Source organism: Puntigrus tetrazona, chromosome 10 (assembly GCF_018831695.1).
Source record: "Puntigrus tetrazona isolate hp1 chromosome 10, ASM1883169v1, whole genome shotgun sequence".
NCBI classification, from domain to species: Eukaryota; Metazoa; Chordata; class Actinopteri; order Cypriniformes; family Cyprinidae; genus Puntigrus; species Puntigrus tetrazona.
The window spans coordinates 7,267,476-7,292,601 of NC_056708.1; the positions used below are offsets into that span (position 1 = coordinate 7,267,476).

The 25,126-nt window shown below is 40.1% G+C and overlaps 4 protein-coding genes across 38 annotated transcripts in view; all 4 read left to right on the forward strand.

The window, feature by feature from the left end:
* LOC122353118 (protocadherin beta-16-like) overlaps positions 1–25,126 on the forward strand; it is a 142,659-nt gene that overhangs the window by 69,939 nt on the left and 47,594 nt on the right. The window contains exon 2 of one of the 35 annotated variants that reach the window (XM_043251013.1): positions 6,901–6,972. The exons of 26 other annotated variants lie outside the window; for them this stretch is intronic. In XM_043251013.1, coding sequence (XP_043106948.1) covers positions 6,901–6,972 — 72 coding nt within the window. Of the gene's footprint in view, positions 1–288; positions 2,859–4,429; positions 6,973–15,478; positions 17,995–18,559; positions 21,097–25,126 lie in introns of those variants that run through there. 8 more of the 35 variants (XM_043251004.1, XM_043251027.1, XM_043251010.1 and 5 more) reach the window with 8 other exon arrangements.
* Positions 7,830–10,336, forward strand: LOC122353132 (protocadherin gamma-A11-like). Its single transcript, XM_043251045.1, is given in 3 exon segments — positions 7,830–9,897; positions 9,900–10,110; positions 10,113–10,336. Coding segments are annotated over 3 exon segments (2,232 nt in total). The 5' UTR covers positions 7,830–7,965; the 3' UTR covers positions 10,202–10,336.
* LOC122353131 (protocadherin gamma-A11-like) lies at positions 11,384–14,157 on the forward strand. The gene is given in 3 exon segments (XM_043251044.1): positions 11,384–12,557; positions 12,560–13,931; positions 13,934–14,157. Coding segments are annotated over 3 exon segments (2,235 nt in total). The 5' UTR covers positions 11,384–11,783; the 3' UTR covers positions 14,023–14,157.
* Positions 21,867–25,006, forward strand: LOC122353126 (protocadherin gamma-A11-like). Its single transcript, XM_043251041.1, is given in 2 exon segments — positions 21,867–24,220; positions 24,223–25,006. Coding segments are annotated over 2 exon segments (2,385 nt in total). The 5' UTR covers positions 21,867–22,026; the 3' UTR covers positions 24,414–25,006.

Consider the following 25,126-nt stretch of genomic DNA (forward strand, 5'->3'; position numbering starts at 1 on the left):
GTAACCTACAAAATAATTTTTTTTGCGAGTGATTATTTTCACATACAACCTGCATATTAATATTTTATTTAATCAGGAAATTGTCGTAAGAGTTATCATAAAATAATAACAACTTGTTTAATTTGCAGTGTTATATAAGCCTAGAAACTAATACTCGTTAATTAAAATAGTTTGAATGTATAACTTTGACATGCAGTTCCTTATTTACACTCAGAGGGCCGCTGTTCATCGACACACAGCGGCCGTGCCGTTTATTTCACGGTCCCTTTCCCAGAATCACACAATTTCACGGAGAAAAGGACAAGAGAGCGGTCACATCGAATTCTTTTCCTGCACGACACTTCTGTTTATTGATTGTAGTCGTGTACGGAGTAAATGTATGCGTTTGGAAATTCATATATTTAGAGGATACCGACTGATAGTTGTATTTTTTGAACGTCGTTGGAGCTGAGACAATGCCCGGCCCTGATGCAATGGCACGGCATTTGGTGCTGTTTTTGACTCTTCTGATTCAAATTGCACAAGGACAGGTCAGTTACTCCATCCCAGAAGAAATGGCAAAAGGGTCGACGGTAGGAAATATTGCGCAGGATTTGGGATTGGATTTACAACGATTAAAGTCAGGAAAAGCGCGAATATTTACCAGAGACAGCGCGGAATACATCGAGCTGAATAGAAACACCGGGCTGCTGCTCATCAAAGAGAAAATGGATCGCGAGTCTCTTTGTGCAAAAACAACTCCGTGTGCGTTGCACCTTCAAATGATTTTGGACAACCCGATGGAATTATACACTATTACAATAGAAATTACGGATATAAATGATAACGCTCCCAGTTTCCAAAAAAAGGACTTTAGATTTGAGATCAGCGAATCGGCGGCGGTGGGTGCTGGTTTTATGCTCGGGAGAGCTTTCGATCCAGATGTAGGAACAAATGCTCTACAAAGCTACTCGCTTAAACCGAGCGATCAGTTCCGTCTTGAACTACACAATCAGGCAGACGGTAGTAAAAACGTCGAGATGATTTTACAAAGATCACTTGATAGAGAAACGCAAAGCTCGCTTACTTTGTTGTTAGAAGCGTTTGATGGAGGCGATCCGGTTCTCTCTGGCACTGTACAGATACACATCACTGTGTTAGACATTAATGATAATGCTCCTGTCTTTACACAAAAAGTATATAAGACCACAATAACAGAAAACGCACCAAAAGGCACAATATTAACAGTAGTGAGCGCTTCTGATGCAGACGAAGGATCCAACAGTGTGGTGATGTATTACATATCTGACACAGTGGACAGTAATGTCTTTGATATGTTTCTTGTTAAAGAGCAAACTGGTGAACTGATATTAAATTGTGAGGTAGACTATGAAAAGGTGAGCCATTATGAACTTAATATTCAGGCAAAAGATCAAGGAGGACTTTCTAACGCATGCAAAGTAATCATCGATGTTCTGGACATTAATGATAATTCGCCTGGTATTCAGATTCTGTCTAGTTCTCAGTCAATATCTGAAGGCTCTAAGCCTGGTACTGTTGTTGCGATGCTAAATGTTGACGATCTTGATTCAGGTATAAATGGTCAGGTTCAGTGTGTCATAAATAAAAATATTCCCTTTGCCATAACATCTCAGTCTAGTACTTTCTTCAGCTTACAAACAGAGCAGGAACTGGATAGAGAACGAGATGCTGAGTACAATATCATTGTAATATGTGCTGATGAAGGGGTGCCTGCTCTCTCCAGCAGTGTCTCTCTCCGTGTGCAGATATCAGATGTGAATGACAATGCTCCTGTCTTTGAGAAGAGTCACTATGAGGCGTCTGTGCTGGAGAATAACACACCTGGTCTCTCTATATTTACAGTTAAAGCCAGTGACTCTGATTGGAATCAGAATGCCCGTGTTTCTTATATTCTAGAAGACAGCTCTGTTAATGGAGTCTCTGTCTCATCATATGTGTCAGTTCATCCTGACAGTGGACTGATTACAGCTGTGCGCTCTTTTGACTATGAACAGCTGAAAGATTTCCACTTCCGGGTAAAAGCACAAGATGGAGGCTCTCCTCCGCTCAGCAGTAACGTGACAGTGAAAATAATTATTCAAGATCAGAACGACAACGCTCCTCAGGTTCTGTATCCAGTACAGACTGGTTCTTCTGTGGTGGCTGAGATTGTGCCTCGTGCTGCAGATGTTGGATATCTGGTCACTAAAGTGGTGGCTGTTGATGTGGACTCTGGACAGAATGCCTGGCTCTCCTATAAACTACAGAAAGCTCCAGACAGAGCGCTGTTTGAAGTGGGTTTACAGAATGGAGAAATAAGAACTGTGCGACAAGTGACTGATAAAGATGCCGTCAAACAAAAACTGACTGTTGTTGTGGAGGATAACGGACAGCCCTCTCGCTCAGCTGTGGTCTCCATTAACGTGGCTGTAGCTGACAGCTTTCCTGAAGTGCTGTCAGAGTTCACAGACTTTACGCACGAAAAACAGTATGACGAGAATCTAACCTTTTATCTAGTTCTCGCACTGGCTGCTGTTTCCTTCTTATTTATCACTTGTGTGGTTGTCATAATATCAGTAAAGATCTACAGATGGAGACACTCTCGCTTCTCATATCAGTCCAATCTGCCTGTTATTCCGTACTATCCACCGCATTACGCGGACACAGGAGTCACTGGAACTCTGCCGCACGGGTATAATTATGAAGTGTGCATGACGACTGACTCGAGGAAGAGTGACTGTAAGTTTTCTACACTCGGTGGGAAGAATGTCTTAGTGGTGGACCCCAGTTTTGCTGAGACCATGCAGCGCACAATCATGAAAAACAGTTCCATGGATGATCTCGGTTCCGCAGAATTGGTAAGAAATGTTCCATTGGATGATTATTATTATTTATTAACGGAAAAAATAATGTCACTTCTCAAGTAGACTATAAATAAATACTCTTTGACAACTGGGCCCGTATTTTTAAAGATTCTAAGAATCCTATCGGATAGCTCCTAATTCATCTGAAATATAAAAGTGAATCACGACCAATCTGAGAGCAACTCTGAGCTAGGAAAAGACCAAAAACCTTTATCTTAGTGAGGAGGCGGAGCTGACCCCTTTACTAGTTAGAACACAGTCTTTTTTAAGACAGGGATTGTTGTTGTCCAAAAAGTAAAAAAAACAGCGTTTTTAAGATTAGGGTCTATTATAAGGCTTAAATTTAAAGTTACAGACGTAATTTTTCCTGTCTCTCTCTCTCTCTCTCTCTCTCTCTCTCTCTCTCTCTCTCTCTCTCACACACACACACACAAACATAATATATATATGTACACATCATGATGTCATGCTTAACGTATTTTATAGGAAATGAACAGCGACCAAATAAGATTCTAAAAGTGCTGTGGTTGTTTGTGTGATCACTTTTCTTATAGAAGATTGTGACAGAACCAAATCCTCACTGCTGCAGAGTTGCATTTTTACAGTTGCAAAATATGTTAATGTTGTGATTACTTCCATTTCTGTTGCTATGGCTGCGCCGCTGTGTCTGAGAGGTCAGCTTGTCTCTAATATGGTCACAAACATGATCCCTGCACGCTCAAATGTGTATAATGTGTAGCGTCTTTCAACTTTTTTTTATATAAAATAGGTTTTCATAACTTACGTAAGTTTTCGTTTTATTACACACATCATGCATCTGGAACTTTTTGCAGAGGTCACGTTGTTTTTCTGATGTTGCTTAGAGTTTTTCAAGAACGCATCATGCAATTAGAAAACAGTAAAGTTCGACACCGGTGCCTGTAAAGTTGATGAGTCTGTTCGTAAAGGAAAATGAAACTCTTAAGTGTGCATGTGTTTTCATGTGTTGTAAGATTCAGAATTGCCCTCTTTTTTACTATGTAGTCGAAATCTCGTAAGTGTTGAACCAGTGGGTCACGATAAGATTGCATTGTGTTAAGCGTCATATTGTTTTATGTAGGCTGCGTAAAATAAATAAACAGAATGTGAATTATTAGAAAATGTGGAATTATTTTGGTACAGTGCAGAGGCATTTTGACACCTTTCAGCACCACTTTTGCTGAACAGCGCCTTTGCAAAATTGCCTGCTGCTATTAAACAGAGGACTGTAATCTTCATTATGTTTTTTTTTTTTATTAAGTATCATACTTTTGCCAAAATACTATCAGGTTTACTCTTGAATTTTGCCTTTCTGGTACTAACATAGTAATTTATTTAATTATCTGGGAATTCAGATGACTTGTTTTAAATTAGTGATAAATAAGCCTAGAAAACAGTGCATGCCTTTGCTATAATTCTCTTTAGGTATAAACCTACTCTGCAATTCCTAGTTTAAACTCAGAGGGCCGCTGTTTGTCGACAAATGAATTCAAAACTGTGTTATATAGACCCACCCACAGTATCACGGAATAGAGACAAAAAAGCTACCGTCCAGATTTTATTTTCTTGCACGGATTTTCTGTAGAACACTCGTCGTCGGGTACATCCATAATTAAAGTCAACACATTTCATTTCATTTTATAGGCTTAAAGGATACATTGTTGTTTCTTATTGGATCATCGGTGCAGTTGAGACAATGCCGAATGCAATGATGAGACCTTTGGTGCTGTTTTTTACTCTTCTGCTTCATATAGCGCGAGGACAAGTCAGTTACTCGATTCCTGAAGAAATGGCAAAAGGGTCGACGGTGGGAAACATTGCGCAAGATTTGGGCTTGGATTTACAACGATTAAAGTCAGGAAAAGCGAGAATTTATTCAAGAGACAGCACGGAATACATTCAACTGAACAGAGATACTGGATCGCTGCTCATCAAAGAGAAAATGGATCGCGAGTCTCTTTGTGCAAAAACAACTCCGTGTGCGTTGCACCTTCAGATGATTTTGGAAAACCCGATGGAATTTTACACTATTACAATAGAAATCACGGATATAAATGATAACGCTCCTGTTTTCCAGAGAAACGGATTTAGATTTGAGATCAGCGAATCGGCGGCGGTGGGTGCTGGTTTTATGCTCGGGAGAGCTTTCGATGCGGATGTAGGAACAAATGATCTTCAGAATTACTCGCTTAAACCGAGCGATCAGTTCCGTCTTGAACTACACAATCAGGCAGACGGTAGTAAAAACGTCGAGATGATTTTACAAAGACCACTTGATAGAGAAACGCAAAGCTCGCTTACTTTGTTGTTAGAAGCGTTTGATGGAGGCGATCCGGTTCTCTCTGGCACTGTACAGATACACATCACTGTGTTAGACAATAATGATAATGCTCCTGTCTTTACACAAAAAGTATATAAGACCACGATAACAGAAAACGCTCCAAAAGGCACAATATTAACAGTGGTGAGCGCGTCTGATGCAGACGAAGGATCCAACAGTGTAGTGACTTACTACATATCTGACACAGTAGAGAAAAATGTGGCCGAGATATTCTTAATTAATGAAAAAAGTGGTGAACTAATATTAATTGGTGAGGTTGACTATGAAAAGGTGAGCCATTATGAACTTAATATTCAGGCAAAAGATCAAGGAGGACTATCTAACGCATGCAAAGTAATCATCGACGTTCTGGACATTAATGATAATTTGCCTGGTATTCAGATTCTTTCTAGTTCTCAGTCAATATCTGAAGGGTCAAAGTCTGGTACTGTTGTTTCAGTGTTAAATGTTGACGATCTTGATTCAGGTATAAACGGTCAGGTTCAGTGTGTCTTAAATGACGACATTCCCTTTTCTATTACTTCTCCGTCTAGCAATTTCTTCAGTTTACAAACAGAGCAGGAACTAGATAGAGAGAGAAAAGCTGAGTACAATATCATTGTAATATGTGCTGATGAAGGGGTGCCTGCTCTCTCCAGCAGTGTCTCTCTCCGTGTGCAGATATCAGATGTGAATGACAATGCTCCTGTCTTTGAGAAAAGTCACTATGAGGCGTCTGTGCTGGAGAATAACACACCTGGTCTCTCTATATTTACAGTTAAAGCCAGTGACTCTGATTGGAATCAGAATGCCCGTGTTTCTTATATTCTAGAAGACAGCTCTGTTAATGGAGTCTCTGTCTCATCATATGTGTCAGTTCATCCTGACAGTGGACTGATTACAGCTGTGCGCTCTTTTGACTATGAACAGCTGAAAGACTTCCACTTCCGGGTGAAAGCACAAGATGGAGGCTCTCCTCCGCTCAGCAGTAACGTGACAGTGAAAATAATTATTCAAGATCAGAACGACAACGCTCCTCAGGTTCTGTATCCAGTACAGACTGGTTCTTCTGTGGTGGCTGAGATTGTGCCTCGTGCTGCAGATGTTGGATATCTGGTCACTAAAGTGGTGGCTGTTGATGTGGACTCTGGACAGAATGCCTGGCTCTCCTATAAACTACAGAAAGCTCCAGACAGAGCGCTGTTTGAAGTGGGTTTACAGAATGGAGAAATAAGAACTGTGCGACAAGTGACTGATAAAGATGCCGTCAAACAAAAACTGACTGTTGTTGTGGAGGATAACGGACAGCCCTCTCGCTCAGCTGTGGTCTCCATTAACGTGGCTGTAGCTGACAGCTTTCCTGAAGTGCTGTCAGAGTTCACAGACTTTACGCACGAAAAACAGTATGATGAGAATCTAACCTTTTATCTAGTTCTCGCACTGGCTGCTGTTTCCTTCTTATTTATCACTTGTGTGGTTGTCATAATATCAGTAAAGATCTACAGATGGAGACACTCTCGCTTCTCATATCAGTCCAATCTGCCTGTTATTCCGTACTATCCACCGCATTACGCGGACACAGGAGTCACTGGAACTCTGCCGCACGGGTATAATTATGAAGTGTGCATGACGACTGACTCGAGGAAGAGTGACTGTAAGTTTTCTACACTCGGTGGGAAGAGCGTTTTAGTCGTGGACCCGAGTTTCACTGAGACCATGCAGCGCGCAATTAAGGAAAATAACGGTTTGGAAAGTGAATATTCGACATCGGTAAGAACAATATTTTATACTTTACAAAACAAACTAAATCAAAATGTACAAAAATATCGTTGGCCAATTTTTACAAAACATAAATTTTAACATTTTATTAGGATCATAAACACGATCTTACATGCAATTGTGATGCAAAAGTATCACTTCAGTAACACTTTATTTTAATATTCCCTTATAAACATTCTGTCGCCAATAAGTAAGTTTGCACCTTTACGTCAACTAACTTTCAGTAGAGTATATGTAGACTGTCTGATTATTATCCGCCAACTTTTTGTTGTGATGATCTACCAACAAACATTCCTCTGACTGTAGGTAACTTTTCAAAAACATGTCAACTTATTCTAAAACATTAAACTCTAACTTTACAAGTCTACTACTACTCTGCTGACACTCTAAAGAAAGTTAGTTGACATGTAGGTGGGAAGTTACTTAATGTCAACATAATGTCCATAAGGGACCGTGAAAATAAAGTGAAACCAGAGAGTGAATTTAGATTATCTTCAGCACCACAGCTTGGACAGCGCCATGGTGCAGTCTCTGCCGTTTATTAAATTAGACAGTAATGGTAAAATTATATCTTTCCATTAGCTAAACAAAGCCATTCCACCAGAATAACTAGATATTTTACTAACAACATTACTTATATTTATTTATTGGTTTATGTATGTATTTGTTTATTTATTGCGTAATGGTTTTGAAAGCCGCTTTCTTCAAAAACTGAATTTTATGTGTAGTGCTCGGTTTAGACTCACAGGGCCGCTGTTTGTCAACGTACAGTAACACATTGTGTGTGTTTTAAACCATGCCCCATCAGCCTGTTTTCACAGTAAGAGAGGAAGCGCTTCCAGATCGCTCAATATTTTCTTGCAAGCAATGCGACGCTCTGTACCGACTCGGAATAAAGAACTTGAATTTCTACTTCCTCTATACAAAACATCACTTTGTAATCTTTGAAAACCTTATTTTTCTTCGGGGATATCAAGGGAGAAAATGCCTGGAGTCGTGATGTGGCAGTCGGTATTGTTTTTCTTCGTCCTGCTTTATTCGGCGCGAGGACAGGTCAGTTACTCCATTCCAGAAGAAATGGCTAAAGGCTCTACTGTGGGAAATATCGCGCAGGATTTGGGCTTGGATTTAAAAAGACTAAAGTCAGGAAAAGCGCGCATATATACAGGGGACAGTACTGAATATATCGGTCTCAATAAAGACACTGGCTTGCTGCTCATCAGAGAGAAAATGGATCGCGAGTCTCTTTGTGCAAAAACGACGCCGTGCGCTCTGCACCTTCAGCTGATTTTGGACAACCCGATGGAATTATATACTATTACGGTAGAAATTACGGATATAAACGATAATCCACCCACTTTTCAGAAAAAGAGAATTGAGTTTGAGATCAGCGAATCTGCTGTAACGGGCGCGAGATTTATGTTAGAGAGAGCTGTGGATGCTGATGTAGGAATTAACGGTTTACAAAGCTATTCTCTTAAACCTACTGATAATTTTATTCTTGAACTGCACAGTAAAGCAAGCGGAGATAAAAACGTCGAAATGATTTTGCAAAGACCGCTGGATAGAGAAAAGAAAGGAGTGGTTACGTTATTGCTAACCGCTTTTGACGGCGGTGATCCGCAGTTATCTGGAACTGTTCAAATACATGTGACTGTGTTAGATGTTAATGATAATGCTCCTGTGTTTACGCAGAAGGTATACAAGGCCATTTTGACTGAAAATGCACTGAAAGGGACTAAACTAACTACAGTTAGTGCCACTGATGCGGACGAGGGATCTAATGGTCATGTGACGTACTACATTGCAAGCACTGAAGAGACTGGGCAAAATATTTTTTTTATTGATCAGCATAGTGGTGAGGTAACTTTAAATGGCCTCGTTGACTTTGAAAAAGCAAATCAGTACGAGCTTGATATTCAGGCTAAAGATCAAGGGGGGCTTTCTGATTCCTGTAAGCTTATTATTAGTTTGTTGGACATTAATGATAACAAGCCAGCGATAAGTTTACTTTCTATGTCAAACTCTGTGTCTGAAGACTCCACACCTGGCACAGTTGTTGCTATGATGAAAGTAGATGATGCAGACTCAGGTGTGAACGGACAGATTAATTGCATTATAAATGACAATATTCCATTTGCTCTTATTTCATCATCCAGCAATTTTATCAGCCTGCGTATAGAGCAGCAACTGGATAGAGAAAGAGAAGCTGAATATAATATCAGTGTCACATGCTCTGATCAGGGGGTGCCTGCTCTTTCCAGCAGTGTCTCTCTCCGTGTGCAGATATCAGATGTGAATGACAATGCTCCTGTCTTTGAGAAAAGTCACTATGAGGCGTCTGTGCTGGAGAATAACACACCTGGTCTCTTTATATTTACAGTTAAAGCCAGTGACTCTGATTGGAATCAGAATGCCCGTGTTTCTTATATTCTAGAAGACAGCTCTGTTAATGGAGTCTCTGTCTCATCATATGTGTCAGTTCATCCTGACAGTGGACTGATTACAGCTGTGCGCTCTTTTGACTATGAACAGCTGAAGGATTTCCACTTCCGGGTAAAAGCACAAGATGGAGGCTCTCCTCCGCTCAGCAGTAACGTGACAGTGAAAATAATTATTCAAGATCAGAACGACAACGCTCCTCAGGTTCTGTATCCAGTACAGACTGGTTCTTCTGTGGTGGCTGAGATTGTGCCTCGTGCTGCAGATGTTGGATATCTGGTCACTAAAGTGGTGGCTGTTGATGTGGACTCTGGACAGAATGCCTGGCTCTCCTATAAACTACAGAAAGCTCCAGACAGAGCGCTGTTTGAAGTGGGTTTACAGAATGGAGAAATAAGAACTGTGCGACAAGTGACTGATAAAGATGCCGTCAAACAAAAACTGACTGTTGTTGTGGAGGATAACGGACAGCCCTCTCTCGCTCAGCTGTGGTCTCCATTAACGTGGCTGTAGCTGACAGCTTTCCTGAAGTGCTGTCAGAGTTCACAGACTTTACGCACGAAAAACAATTTGACGAGAACCTGACCTTTTATCTAGTTCTCGCACTGGCTGCTGTTTCCTTCTTATTTATCACTTGTGTGGTTGTCATAATATCAGTAAAGGTCTACAGATGGAGACACTCTCGCTTCTCATATCAGTCCAATCTGCCTGTTATTCCGTACTATCCACCGCATTACGCGGACACAGGAGTCACTGGAACTCTGCCGCACGGGTATAATTATGAAGTGTGCATGACGACTGACTCGAGGAAGAGTGACTGTAAGTTTTCTACACTCGGTGGGAAGAATGTTTTAGTCATGGACCCCACTTTTGCTGAAACAATGCAGCGCACAATCATGAAAAACGTTTCTATGGACGATCTCGGCTCTACAGAATCGGTAAGAAAGGTTTTGTTAGACTGATGTTGTTATTATTATTATTATTATTAATACTATTAACAATGGGCAATATAATACTAATAAAATTGCTGTTGAATCATTCCATTAATAACGGCTTGGACAGCTAAGTCATTAAGTATTCACATGTAGTTGGAAATTCGTATTGTGGCTGTTCAGAATTCAAATATTTGGGAGTGTGTCTAAAGGTTAATCGTGTATCGTGTTGTAAATATCCCCCAACCCAACCCTAAACCTACCCGATAGTGTTATCAAATCCAAATGTAATATAAAAAGGTAACTGATGTAGCCGTGCTTTTTTTGCTTTTTTATGCGCGTTTGAGTTTTACGGAGGTCATATCGGAGCTTTTCATCACTTAAGTTTAACAGCAGAGCAGCTCAAGCTACCGATTAAACTGAATTTGAAAACTCATGCAAGTGAAGCTGTATATACGTGACAAAAATGTTCAAAAGTACAGTTTCCAAATCATGCTGGATATTAAAATGGTCTAAAAATTAGCCTTTATTTATCAAAACTATGTATCTCTAAATCATACTTTGTGTAAAAGGGATAAGAGTTGTCGGAATTTTACTACCTCTAGTGTTCATTCCAACAGGAAACGGCAAAAAATTATGATTTTTTTAATGTTTTTTTTTAGTTTAGCAGAAATAGAGGCACGTAATGAACTTACATTGCAGCATAGTGTGTTGCTGTGAGTTTTTCCTTTTGTGCTATGTAATCGAAATGGTTTTAGAGGTGGACATATTAGTATAAGATCGTATTATTGGTGGTGTCTTTGATGTAGGCTGCGTGTTAAAATAATGACCATCATCATAATCACAAAATTATTTACTGGAAAATAAGGACTTATTAGGAGAAATGCAGAGACTTTTGACACCTTTCAGCACAGCACTACGTTGAACAGCGCCAAGTCTGCTACTAGGGAACAGAGGATTAAGAGTTTACAAGTATTGTAGTTTTGCTAAAACACATACAGGTTTATTCTTTGCGTTTGCCTTTCCGTTTCCAACATAGTCATTTAATTAATTCTCGGGGAATTGAGATGACTGGATTTAAATGAGGAATATTCGGGCCTAGAAAACTATATATGCACTTGCTAAAATTCTCTTCATGCATAAATATGGTACATTTTATTTGCAATTCCTAATTTACACTCAGAGGGCCGCTGTTCGTCGACAAATGGAGGAGATACTGTGCGTTTTACAGACCCACCTCCAGCGTCACATCATATCAGACAGAAAGGACGAAAAGCTAAGGTCTCGGAAATTTTTTGAACGGATTTTCTAACTCCTTGTCGAGTAAACCTATAATTAAAGTCAATACATTTTGGCTTCATTTTACGGGCTTAAAGGATACGCTAATAGATCGTTATTTGTTATTAGATTAACGGTGCAGTTGAGACAATGCCGGACGCAATGATAAGATGCTCGGTGCTGTTTTTGACTCTTCTGGTTCACACAGCGGGAGGACAAGTCAGTTACTCGATTCCTGAAGAAATGGCAAAGGGATCGATGGTAGGAAATATCGCACAGGATTTGGGTTTGGATTTAAAACGACTGAAGTCAGGAAAAGCGCGCATTTATACAAGAGACAGCACGGAATACGTCGATCTGAATAGAAACACCGGGCTGCTGCTTATTAAAGAGAAAATGGATCGCGAGTCTCTTTGTGCAAAAACGACTCCGTGTGCGTTGCACCTTCAGATGATTTTGGAAAACCCGATGGAATTCTACACTATTACAATAGAAATCACGGATATAAATGATAACGCTCCCAGTTTCGAGAAAAGGGACATTAGATTTGAGATCAGCGAATCGGCGGCGGTGGGTGCTGGTTTTATGCTCGGTGGGGCTTTCGATGCGGATGTAGGAACAAATGATCTTCAGAATTACTCGCTGAAACCGAGCGATCAGTTCCGTCTTGAACTACACAATCAGGCAGACGGTAGTAAAAACGTCGAGATGATTTTACAAAGACCACTTGATAGAGAAACGCAAAGCTCGCTTACTTTGTTGTTAGAAGCGTTTGATGGAGGCGATCCGGTTCTCTCTGGCACTGTACAGATACACATCACTGTGTTAGACAATAATGATAATGCTCCTGTCTTTACACAAAAAGTATATAAGACCACGATAACAGAAAACGCTCCAAAAGGCACAATATTAACAGTAGTGAGCGCGCGTCTGATGCAGACGAAGGATCCAACAGTGTAGTGACTTACTACATATCTGACACAATGAATAAAAATGTAGCCGATATGTTTCTAATTAATGAAAAAACTGGAGAATTAATATTAAATGGCCAGATTGACTATGAAAAGGTGAGCCATTATGAACTTAATATTCAGGCAAGAGATCAAGGGTCGCTTTCTAACGCATGCAAAGTAATTATCGATGTACTGGACATTAATGATAATTCGCCTAGCATTAATATTGTGTCTAGTTCTCAGTCAATATCTGAAGGGGCAAAGTCTGGTACTGTTGTTTCAGTGTTAAATGTTGATGATCTTGATTCAGGTATAAACGGCCAGGTTCAGTGTGTCTTAAATGACGACATTCCCTTTTCTATTACTTCTCCGTCGAGCAATTTCTTCAGTTTACAAACAGAGCAGGAACTAGATAGAGAGAGAAAAGCTGAGTACAATATCATTGTAATATGTGCTGATGAAGGGGTGCCTGCTCTCTCCAGCAGTGTCTCTCTCCGTGTGCAGATATCAGATGTGAATGACAATGCTCCTGTCTTTGAGAAAAGTCACTATGAGGCGTCTGTGCTGGAGAATAACACACCTGGTCTCTCTATATTTACAGTTAAAGCCAGTGACTCTGATTGGAATCAGAATGCCCGTGTTTCTTATATTCTAGAAGACAGCTCTGTTAATGGAGTCTCTGTCTCATCATATGTGTCAGTTCATCCTGACAGTGGACTGATTACAGCTGTGCGCTCTTTTGACTATGAACAGCTGAAGGATTTCCACTTCCGGGTAAAAGCACAAGATGGAGGCTCTCCTCCGCTCAGCAGTAACGTGACAGTGAAAATAATTATTCAAGATCAGAACGACAACGCTCCTCAGGTTCTGTATCCAGTACAGACTGGTTCTTCTGTGGTGGCTGAGATTGTGCCTCGTGCTGCAGATGTTGGATATCTGGTCACTAAAGTGGTGGCTGTTGATGTGGACTCTGGACAGAATGCCTGGCTCTCCTATAAACTACAGAAAGCTCCAGACAGAGCGCTGTTTGAAGTGGGTTTACAGAATGGAGAAATAAGAACTGTGCGACAAGTGACTGATAAAGATGCCGTCAAACAAAAACTGACTGTTGTTGTGGAGGATAACGGACAGCCCTCTCGCTCAGCTGTGGTCTCCATTAACGTGGCTGTAGCTGACAGCTTTCCTGAAGTGCTGTCAGAGTTCACAGACTTTACGCACGAAAAACAATTTGACGAGAACCTGACCTTTTATCTAGTTCTCGCACTGGCTGCTGTTTCCTTCTTATTTATCACTTGTGTGGTTGTCATAATATCAGTAAAGGTCTACAGATGGAGACACTCTCGCTTCTCATATCAGTCCAATCTGCCTGTTATTCCGTACTATCCACCGCATTACGCGGACACAGGAGTCACTGGAACTCTGCCGCACGGGTATAATTATGAAGTGTGCATGACGACTGACTCGAGGAAGAGTGACTGTAAGTTTTCTACACTCGGTGGGAAGAATGTTTTAGTCATGGACCCCACTTTTGCTGAAACAATGCAGCGCACAATCATGAAAAACGTTTCTATGGACGATCTCTCGCTCTACAGAATCGGTAAGAAAGGTTTTGTTAGACTGATGTTGTTATTATTATTATTATTATTAATACTATTAACAATGGGCAATATAATACTAATAAAATTGCTGTTGAATCATTCCATTAATAACGGCTTGGACAGCTAAGTCATTAAGTATTCACATGTAGTTGGAAATTCGTATTGTGGCTGTTCAGAATTCAAATATTTGGGAGTGTGTCTAAAGGTTAATCGTGTATCGTGTTGTAAATATCCCCCAACCCAACCCTAAACCTACCCGATAGTGTTATCAAATCCAAATGTAATATAAAAAGGTAACTGATGTAGCCGTGCTTTTTTTGCTTTTTTATGCGCGTTTGAGTTTTACGGAGGTCATATCGGAGCTTTTCATCACTTAAGTTTAACAGCAGAGCAGCTCAAGCTACCGATTAAACTGAATTTGAAAACTCATGCAAGTGAAGCTGTATACGTGACAAAAATGTTCAAAAGTACAGTTTCCAAATCATGCTGGATATTAAAATGGTCTAAAAATTAGCCTTTATTTATCAAAACTATGTATCTCTAAATCATACTTTGTGTAAAAGGGATAAGAGTTGTCGGAATTTTACTACCTCTAGTGTTCATTCCAACAGGAAACGGCAAAAAATTATGATTTTTTTAATGTTTTTTTTTAGTTTAGCAGAAATAGAGGCACGTAATGAACTTACATTGCAGCATAGTGTGTTGCTGTGAGTTTTTCCTTTTGTGCTATGTAATCGAAATGGTTTTAGAGGTGGACATATTAGTATAAGATCGTATTGCGTGGTGTCTTTGATGTAGGCTGCGTGTTAAAATAATGACCATCATCATAATCACAAAATTATTTACTGGAAAATAAGGACTTATTAGGAGAAATGCAGAGACTTTTTGACACCTTTCAGCACTACTTTTGTTGAACAGCGCCAAGTCTGCTACTAGGGAACAGAGGATTAAGAGTTTACAAGTATTGTAGTTTTGCTAAAACACATACAGGTTTATTCTTTGCGTTTGCCTTTCCGTTTCCAACATAGTCATTTAATTAATTCTCGGGGAATTGAGATGACTGGATTTAAATGAGGAATATTCGGGCCTAGAAAACTATATATGCACTTGCTAAAATTCTCTTCATGCATAAATATGGTACATTTTATTTGCAATTCCTAATTTACACTCAGAGGGCCGCTGTTCGTCGACAAATGGAGGAGATACTGTGCGTTTTACAGACCCACCTCCAGCGTCACATCATATCAGACAGAAAGGACGAAAAGCTAAGGTCTCGGAAATTTTTGAACGGATTTTCTAACTCCTTGTCGAGTAAACCTATAATTAAAGTCAATACATTTTGGCTTCATTTTACGGGCTTAAAGGATACGCTAATAGATCGTTATTTGTTATTAGATTAACGGTGCAGTTGAGACAATGCCGGACGCAATGATAAGATGCTCGGTGCTGTTTTTGACTCTTCTGGTTCACACAGCGGGAGGACAAGTCAGTTACTCGATTCCTGAAGAAATGGCAAAGGGATCGATGGTAGGAAATATCGCACAGGATTTGGGTTTGGATTTAAAACGACTGAAGTCAGGAAAAGCGCGCATTTATACAAGAGACAGCACGGAATACGTCGATCTGAATAGAAACACCGGGCTGCTGCTTATTAAAGAGAAAATGGATCGCGAGTCTCTTTGTGCAAAAACGACTCCGTGTGCGTTGCACCTTCAGATGATTTTGGAAAACCCGATGGAATTCTACACTATTACAATAGAAATCACGGATATAAATGATAACGCTCCCAGTTTCGAGAAAAGGGACATTAGATTTGAGATCAGCGAATCGGCGGCGGTGGGTGCTGGTTTTATGCTCGGTGGGGCTTTCGATGCGGATGTAGGAACAAATGATCTTCAGAATTACTCGCTGAAACCGAGCGATCAGTTCCGTCTTGAACTACACAATCAGGCAGACGGTAGTAAAAACGTCGAGATGATTTTACAAAGACCACTTGATAGAGAAACGCAAAGCTCGCTTACTTTGTTGTTAGAAGCGTTTGATGGAGGCGATCCGGTTCTCTCTGGCACTGTACAGATACACATCACTGTGTTAGACAATAATGATAATGCTCCTGTCTTTACACAAAAAGTATATAAGACCACGATAACAGAAAACGCTCCAAAAGGCACAATATTAACAGTAGTGAGCGCGTCTGATGCAGACGAAGGATCCAACAGTGTAGTGACTTACTACATATCTGACACAATGAATAAAAATGTAGCCGATATGTTTCTAATTAATGAAAAAACTGGAGAATTAATATTAAATGGCCAGATTGACTATGAAAAGGTGAGCCATTATGAACTTAATATTCAGGCAAGAGATCAAGGGTCGCTTTCTAACGCATGCAAAGTAATTATCGATGTACTGGACATTAATGATAATTCGCCTAGCATTAATATTGTGTCTAGTTCTCAGTCAATATCTGAAGGGGCAAAGTCTGGTACTGTTGTTTCAGTGTTAAATGTTGATGATCTTGATTCAGGTATAAACGGCCAGGTTCAGTGTGTCTTAAATGACGACATTCCCTTTTCTATTACTTCTCCGTCGAGCAATTTCTTCAGTTTACAAACAGAGCAGGAACTAGATAGAGAGAGAAAAGCTGAGTACAATATCATTGTAATATGTGCTGATGAAGGGGTGCCTGCTCTCTCCAGCAGTGTCTCTCTCCGTGTGCAGATATCAGATGTGAATGACAATGCTCCTGTCTTTGAGAAAAGTCACTATGAGGCGTCTGTGCTGGAGAATAACACACCTGGTCTCTCTATATTTACAGTTAAAGCCAGTGACTCTGATTGGAATCAGAATGCCCGTGTTTCTTATATTCTAGAAGACAGCTCTGTTAATGGAGTCTCTGTCTCATCATATGTGTCAGTTCATCCTGACAGTGGACTGATTACAGCTGTGCGCTCTTTTGACTATGAACAGCTGAAGGATTTCCACTTCCGGGTAAAAGCACAAGATGGAGGCTCTCCTCCGCTCAGCAGTAACGTGACAGTGAAAATAATTATTCAAGATCAGAACGACAACGCTCCTCAGGTTCTGTATCCAGTACAGACTGGTTCTTCTGTGGTGGCTGAGATTGTGCCTCGTGCTGCAGATGTTGGATATCTGGTCACTAAAGTGGTGGCTGTTGATGTGGACTCTGGACAGAATGCCTGGCTCTCCTATAAACTACAGAAAGCTCCAGACAGAGCGCTGTTTGAAGTGGGTTTACAGAATGGAGAAATAAGAACTGTGCGACAAGTGACTGATAAAGATGCCGTCAAACAAAAACTGACTGTTGTTGTGGAGGATAACGGACAGCCCTCTCGCTCAGCTGTGGTCTCCATTAACGTGGCTGTAGCTGACAGCTTTCCTGAAGTGCTGTCAGAGTTCACAGACTTTACGCACGAAAAACAGTATGACGAGAATCTAACCTTTTATCTAGTTCTCGCACTGGCTGCTGTTTCCTTCTTATTTATCACTTGTGTGGTTGTCATAATATCAGTAAAGATCTACAGATGGAGACACTCTCGCTTCTCATATCAGTCCAATCTGCCTGTTATTCCGTACTATCCACCGCATTACGCGGACACAGGAGTCACTGGAACTCTGCCGCACGGGTATAATTATGAAGTGTGCATGACGACTGACTCGAGGAAGAGTGACTGTAAGTTTTCTACACTCGGTGGGAAGAGCGTTTTAGTCGTGGACCCGAGTTTCACTGAGACCATGCAGCGCGCAATGAAGGAAAATAACGGTTTGGAAAGTGAATATTCGACACTGGTAAGAACAATGTTTAATATAACTTGTAATTTATGATTGATAATAATAATAATAATAATAATGTGAAACATTATTTACACTATATTTTTTTCATTAATTGCAATTTTCATGCTAAAACTGAGCTAGACAATGACGTCTCTGAATTCAGTAATAGAATACCTAAAACAGTTTAATCTTGTCATTATACATTACTGACACTCAGTTATCTTATTTATAAAAGGTTAATTGTTAAAAGTTGTTGTGCATTGTTAAAAGTTCTATTTGAACAAAGGTGACTTGAATTGACTAAAGTATAAATTTACATTACTTTCAGCACCACGTCTTGGACAGCGACATTAGTAGAGCAAGTTTAATAAACGGTCTATACAACTTCCATTTTCTAAGAATAATTAGAACTTTAGAGCATTACTACTACTATCATTTTTTCCTTACAAAATGCCTTTGCTGTGAATTTATGTGCAGTGCTCGGTGTAGACTCACAGGGCCGCTGTTTGTCAACGTACAGAAGCACATTGGCTGTGTGTAACCTATATTCACAGCGAGAGAGGAAACCCTTTCTGGTCGCTCATTATTGTCTTGAAATCAGTGCGACATTCTGTACCGACTCGGATTAAAGCAGTTGAATTTTTACTTTACTAGTACGAAACATAACTCTGTAATCTTTGAAAACCTTATTTTGTCTGTGGTTTGTCGGTGATATCGAGGGAGAAAATGCCTGGAGTCGTGATGTGGCACTCGGTATTGTTTTTCTTCGTCCTGCTTTATTCGGCGCGAGGACAGGTCAGTTACTCCATTCCAGAAGAAATGGCTAAAGGCTCTACTGTGGGAAATATCGCGCAGGATTTGGGTTTGGATTTAAAAAGACTAAAGTCAGGAAAAGCGCGCATATATACAGGCGACAGTACTGAATATATCGGTCTCAATAAAGACACTGGCTTGCTGCTCATCAGAGAGAAAATGGATCGCGAGTCTCTTTGTGCAAAAACGACGCCGTGCGCTCTGCACCTTCAGATGATTTTGGACAACCCGATGGAATTATATACGATTACGGTGGAAATTACGGATATAAACGATAATCCACCCACTTTTCAGAAAAAGAGAATTGAGTTTGAGATCAGCGAATCTGCTGTAACGGGCGCGAGATTTATGTTAGAGAGAGCTGTGGATGCTGATGTAGGAATAAATGATCTTCAAAGCTATTCTCTTAAACCTACTGACAATTTTATTCTTGAACTGCACAGTCAGTCAGACGGTGACAACAATATCGAAATGATTTTGCAAAGACCGCTGGATAGAGAAAAGAAAGGAGTGGTTACGTTATTGCTAACCGCTTTTGACGGCGGTGATCCGCAGTTATCTGGAACTGTTCAAATACATGTGACTGTGTTAGATGCTAATGATAATGCTCCTGTGTTTACGCAGAAGGTATACAAGGCCATTTTGACTGAAAATGCACTGAAAGGGACTAAACTGACTACAGTTAGTGCCACTGATGCGGACGAGGGATCTAATGGCCATGTGACGTACTACATTTCAAGCACTGAAGAGACTGGAAGAAACATTTTTATTATTGATCAGAATAGTGGCGAGGTAACTTTAAATGGCCTCGTTGACTTTGAAAGAGCAAGTCGATATCAGCTAGATATTCAGGCTAAGGATCAAGGGGGGCTTTCTGATTCCTGTAAGCTGATTATTGATGTGCTAGACATTAATGATAACAAGCCAGTGATAAGTTTACTTTCTATGTCAAACTCTGTGTCTGAAGACTCCACACCTGGCACAGTTGTTGCTATGATGAAAGTAGATGATGCAGACTCGGGTGTGAACGGACAGATTAATTGCATTATAAATGACAATATTCCATTTGCTCTTATTTCATCATCCAGCAATTTTATCAGCCTGCGTATAGAGCAGCAAATGGATAGAGAAAGAGAAGCTGAACATAATATCAGTGTCACATGCTCTGATCAGGGGGTGCCTGCTCTCTCCAGCAGTGTCTCTCTCCGTGTGCAGATAACAGATGTGAATGACAATGCTCCTGTCTTTGAGAAGAGTCACTATGAGGCGTCTGTGCTGGAGAATAACACACCTGGTCTCTCTATATTTACAGTTAAAGCCAGTGACTCTGATTGGAATCAGAATGCCCGTGTTTCTTATATTCTAGAAGACAGCTCTGTTAATGGAGTCTCTGTCTCATCATATGTGTCAGTTCATCCTGACAGTGGACTGATTACAGCTGTGCGCTCTTTTGACTATGAACAGCTGAAGGATTTCCACTTCCGGGTAAAAGCACAAGATGGAGGCTCTCCTCCGCTCAGCAGTAACGTGACAGTGAAAATAATTATTCAAGATCAGAACGACAACGCTCCTCAGGTTCTGTATCCAGTACAGACTGGTTCTTCTGTGGTGGCTGAGATTGTGCCTCGTGCTGCAGATGTTGGATATCTGGTCACTAAAGTGGTGGCTGTTGATGTGGACTCTGGACAGAATGCCTGGCTCTCCTATAAACTACAGAAAGCTCCAGACAGAGCGCTGTTTGAAGTGGGTTTACAGAATGGAGAAATAAGAACTGTGCGACAAGTGACTGATAAAGATGCCGTCAAACAAAAACTGACTGTTGTTGTGGAGGATAACGGACAGCCCTCTCGCTCAGCTGTGGTCTCCATTAACGTGGCTGTAGCTGACAGCTTTCCTGAAGTGCTGTCAGAGTTCACAGACTTTACGCACGAAAAACAGTATGATGAGAATCTAACCTTTTATCTAGTTCTCGCACTGGCTGCTGTTTCCTTCTTATTTATCACTTGTGTGGTTGTCATAATATCAGTAAAGATCTACAGATGGAGACACTCTCGCTTCTCATATCAGTCCAATCTGCCTGTTATTCCGTACTATCCACCGCATTACGCGGACACAGGAGTCACTGGAACTCTGCCGCACGGGTATAATTATGAAGTGTGCATGACGACTGACTCGAGGAAGAGTGACTGTAAGTTTTCTACACTCGGTGGGAAGAACGTTTTAGTCGTGGACCCGAGTTTCACTGAGACTATGCAGCGCGCAATGAAGGAAAATAACGGTTTGGATAGTAATTATTCGACATCGGTAAGAACAATTCAATTTTCATAAAACAAACAAACTCAAAAACTACAGAAACATTGTTAATCAGTTTATTCGAAAAATTAATTGTAAACATTACTATCATAATCTTATCTGTAATTTTGGTGCTAAAGTGTCCATTTAGAATACTTTCAGCACCACGTTTTGGACAGCGCCATAGTGTAATCTTTCCATTTCCCTAAATTAGACAGTAATGGTAAAATTATGTTTTTCTATTAGCTAGACCAAACCATTCCACCGGAATAACTAGATATTTAAAACAACATTACTACTAATATATATATATATATATATATATATATATATATATATATATATATATATATATATATATATATATATATATATATTTTTTTATTTTTTTTTACTTTTTTTTTTTTTTCAAAGACCACTTGATAGAGAAAAAAAGGAAATTTTACGTTATTGCTGACTGCTTTTAACGGTATCCATCCACAGTTCTCTGGAACTGCTCAAACGCATGTTACTGTATTAGATGCTAATATATATATATATATATATATATATATATATATATATATATATATATATATATATATATATACACATTTAACTTTATTTAATTTTCCCTCAGGTGTTGAAAAACTGCTTTCTGCACAAATTTTTTTTTTATTTTATTTGTAGTGCTCGGTTTAGACTCACAGGGCCGCTGTTTGTCAACGTAGCACCGTGTCTGTGTCTGTATGTATTTAAAGCCTGCCCCATCAACGCATAATCACAGCGATCGAAAACTCTTTCAGATCGCTCAGTACTGTCGAATGCCTTGAAACGAACGCGAGATTTCTACTTACTATGATTGAAGGAGCTTGAATTCACTCTTTTGCATTTACAAGGCGGCTCTTTGAAATCGTTGAGAACATTTTTGTCTGTGGTTTGTCGGTGATATCAAGGGAAAAAATGCCTGGAGTCGTGATGTGGCACTCGGTATTGTTTTTCTTCGTCCTGCTTTATTCGGCGCGAGGACAGGTCAGTTACTCCATTCCAGAAGAAATGGCTAAAGGCTCTACTGTGGGAAATATCGCGCAGGATTTGGGTTTGGATTTAAAAAGACTAAAGTCAGGAAAAGCGCGCATATATACAGGCGACAGTACTGAATATATCGGTCTCAATAAAGACACTGGCTTGCTGCTCATCAGAGAGAAAATGGATCGCGAGTCTCTTTGTGCAAAAACGACGCCGTGCGCTCTGCACCTTCAGATGATTTTGGACAACCCGATGGAATTATATACGATTACGGTAGAAATTACGGATATAAACGATAATCCACCCACTTTTCAGAAAAAGAGAATTGAGTTTGAGATCAGCGAATCTGCTGTAACGGGCGCGAGATTCTTGCTGGAGGGAGCTGTGGATGCTGATGTAGGAATAAATGATCTTCAGAGCTATTCTCTTAAACCTACTGATAATTTTATCCTTGAACTGCACAGTCAGTCAGACGGTGACAAAAACGTCGAAATGATTTTGCAAAGACCGCTGGATAGAGAAAAGAAAGGAGTGGTTACGTTATTGCTAACCGCTTTTGACGGCGGTGATCCGCAGTTATCTGGAACTGTTCAAATACATGTGACTGTGTTAGATGTTAATGATAATGCTCCTGTGTTTACGCAGAAAGCATATAAAGCTATTTTGACTGAAAATGCCGCGAAGGGGTTTAAACTTACCACTGTAAGTGCCACTGATGCGGACGAAGGACCGAATGGTCTTGTGACATACTACGTTGCAAGCAAAGATGATATTGTGCGAAATATGTTTTTTGTTGATCAGCATAGCGGCGAGGTTACTTTAAATGGCCTGGCTGACTTTGAAAAGGCAAGTCACTATCAGATTGACATCCAGGCTAAAGATCAAGGGGGGCTTTCTGATTCGTGTAAGTTAATTATTGATGTGCTAGACATTAATGATAACAAGCCAGTGATAAGTTTACTTTCTATGTCAAACTCTGTGTCTGAAGACTCCACACCTGGCACAGTTGTTGCTATGATGAAAGTAGATGATGCAGACTCAGGTGTGAACGGACAGATTCACTGCATTATAAAAGAAAATATTCCATTTGCTCTTACATCACCATCCAGTAATTTTATCAGCCTGCGTATAGAGCAGCAACTGGATAGAGAAAGAGAAGCTGAATATAATATCAGTGTCACATGCTCTGATCAGGGGGTGCCTGCTCTCTCCAGCAGCGCTTTTCTGTCTTTACAAATATCAGATGTGAATGACAATGCTCCTGTCTTTGAGAAGAGTCACTATGAGGCGTCTGTGCTGGAGAATAACACACCTGGTCTCTCTATATTTACAGTTAAAGCCAGTGACTCTGATTGGAATCAGAATGCCCGTGTTTCTTATATTCTAGAAGACAGCTCTGTTAATGGAGTCTCTGTCTCATCATATGTGTCAGTTCATCCTGACAGTGGACTGATTACAGCTGTGCGCTCTTTTGACTATGAACAGCTGAAGGATTTCCACTTCCGGGTAAAAGCACAAGATGGAGGCTCTCCTCCGCTCAGCAGTAACGTGACAGTGAAAATAATTATTCAAGATCAGAACGACAACGCTCCTCAGGTTCTGTATCCAGTACAGACTGGTTCTTCTGTGGTGGCTGAGATTGTGCCTCGTGCTGCAGATGTTGGATATCTGGTCACTAAAGTGGTGGCTGTTGATGTGGACTCTGGACAGAATGCCTGGCTCTCCTATAAACTACAGAAAGCTCCAGACAGAGCGCTGTTTGAAGTGGGTTTACAGAATGGAGAAGTAAGAACTGTGCGACAAGTGACTGATAAAGATGCCGTCAAACAAAAACTGACTGTTGTTGTGGAGGATAACGGACAGCCCTCTCGCTCAGCTGTGGTCTCCATTAACGTGGCTGTAGCTGACAGCTTTCCTGAAGTGCTGTCAGAGTTCACAGACTTTACTCACGAAAAACAGTATAACGACAATTTGACGTTTTATTTAATCTTGGCTCTTGCAGTGGTCTCCCTGCTCTTCATAGTATCAATAATTTCCATAATTTCAGTCAAAATCTACAGATGGAGGCAGAATAAGATATTTTATAAATCTGGTGCAAATCTACCTGTAATCCCGTATTACCCTCCAGTCTCATGAGCGGCACATTACAGCACGTGTATAATTATGAAATGTGCGGGACTACTGATTCAAGGATGAGTGACATGAAGTTTGTCAGGCCTTACAGTCAGAACACACTGGTGAGCCAGAGTCGCATGGGAACAGTTCAGAGAGAAAAGAAGGAGCAGGAGGTCGATGACCTGACTTTAGAGGTGAGACCGTGACTGTTTTTTCTAATGGATTCAATATATTGGTGTACTTCTATGATATGTGTGTCAGACCTTGATACCAAGTCATAATTGTTGTCCTCTCTAGTTTAAATGCAGTTTCTATGTATAGATAGTCTAACAATTGTATACAATTTTGACTCATGGATCCAAGTATTTAGACATTTGTCACAATTAAAAAATTAACTGTCTTATAAGGCAATATATCAAAACAACTTCACAAACACACCTCTCAATCAAACATTTAAAATGTTGTTTTTTAGTTGTAAATAAATAACGATCAGTCATCTTAAAATGAAAGACAAAATGTAATACAATTGATTCTGTGAAGTATGCTAGCATACGTTTGCTTGGTTTACTTCATTGCTCAGACAAATTTTAAATTAAAAAGTATATTTTATGTTGTATAAATATTAAATTGTGGTGTATCAAGTTATGCACATTTTGTCATGTAATATGCATTTATTTGCTAAAAAGGTGTTTTATGCATACTTTATATTTTTACACATAGTCTTACAAGTTGTGTGCATATAGAACTGATTACTGTTTAGGATATTTAATTGTAAAAAGAATAAATGTGTAAAATTGTAGGTCCTTTGTATTTTTCTTTTTAAATGTCTATTCTGTAGTGCTGTATTTGGGCTCTAAGTGCCGCTGTTCAACCTATATTGTTCTGTGTGTGTTTTTAGCCCTCCCTTTAACAAAACCTA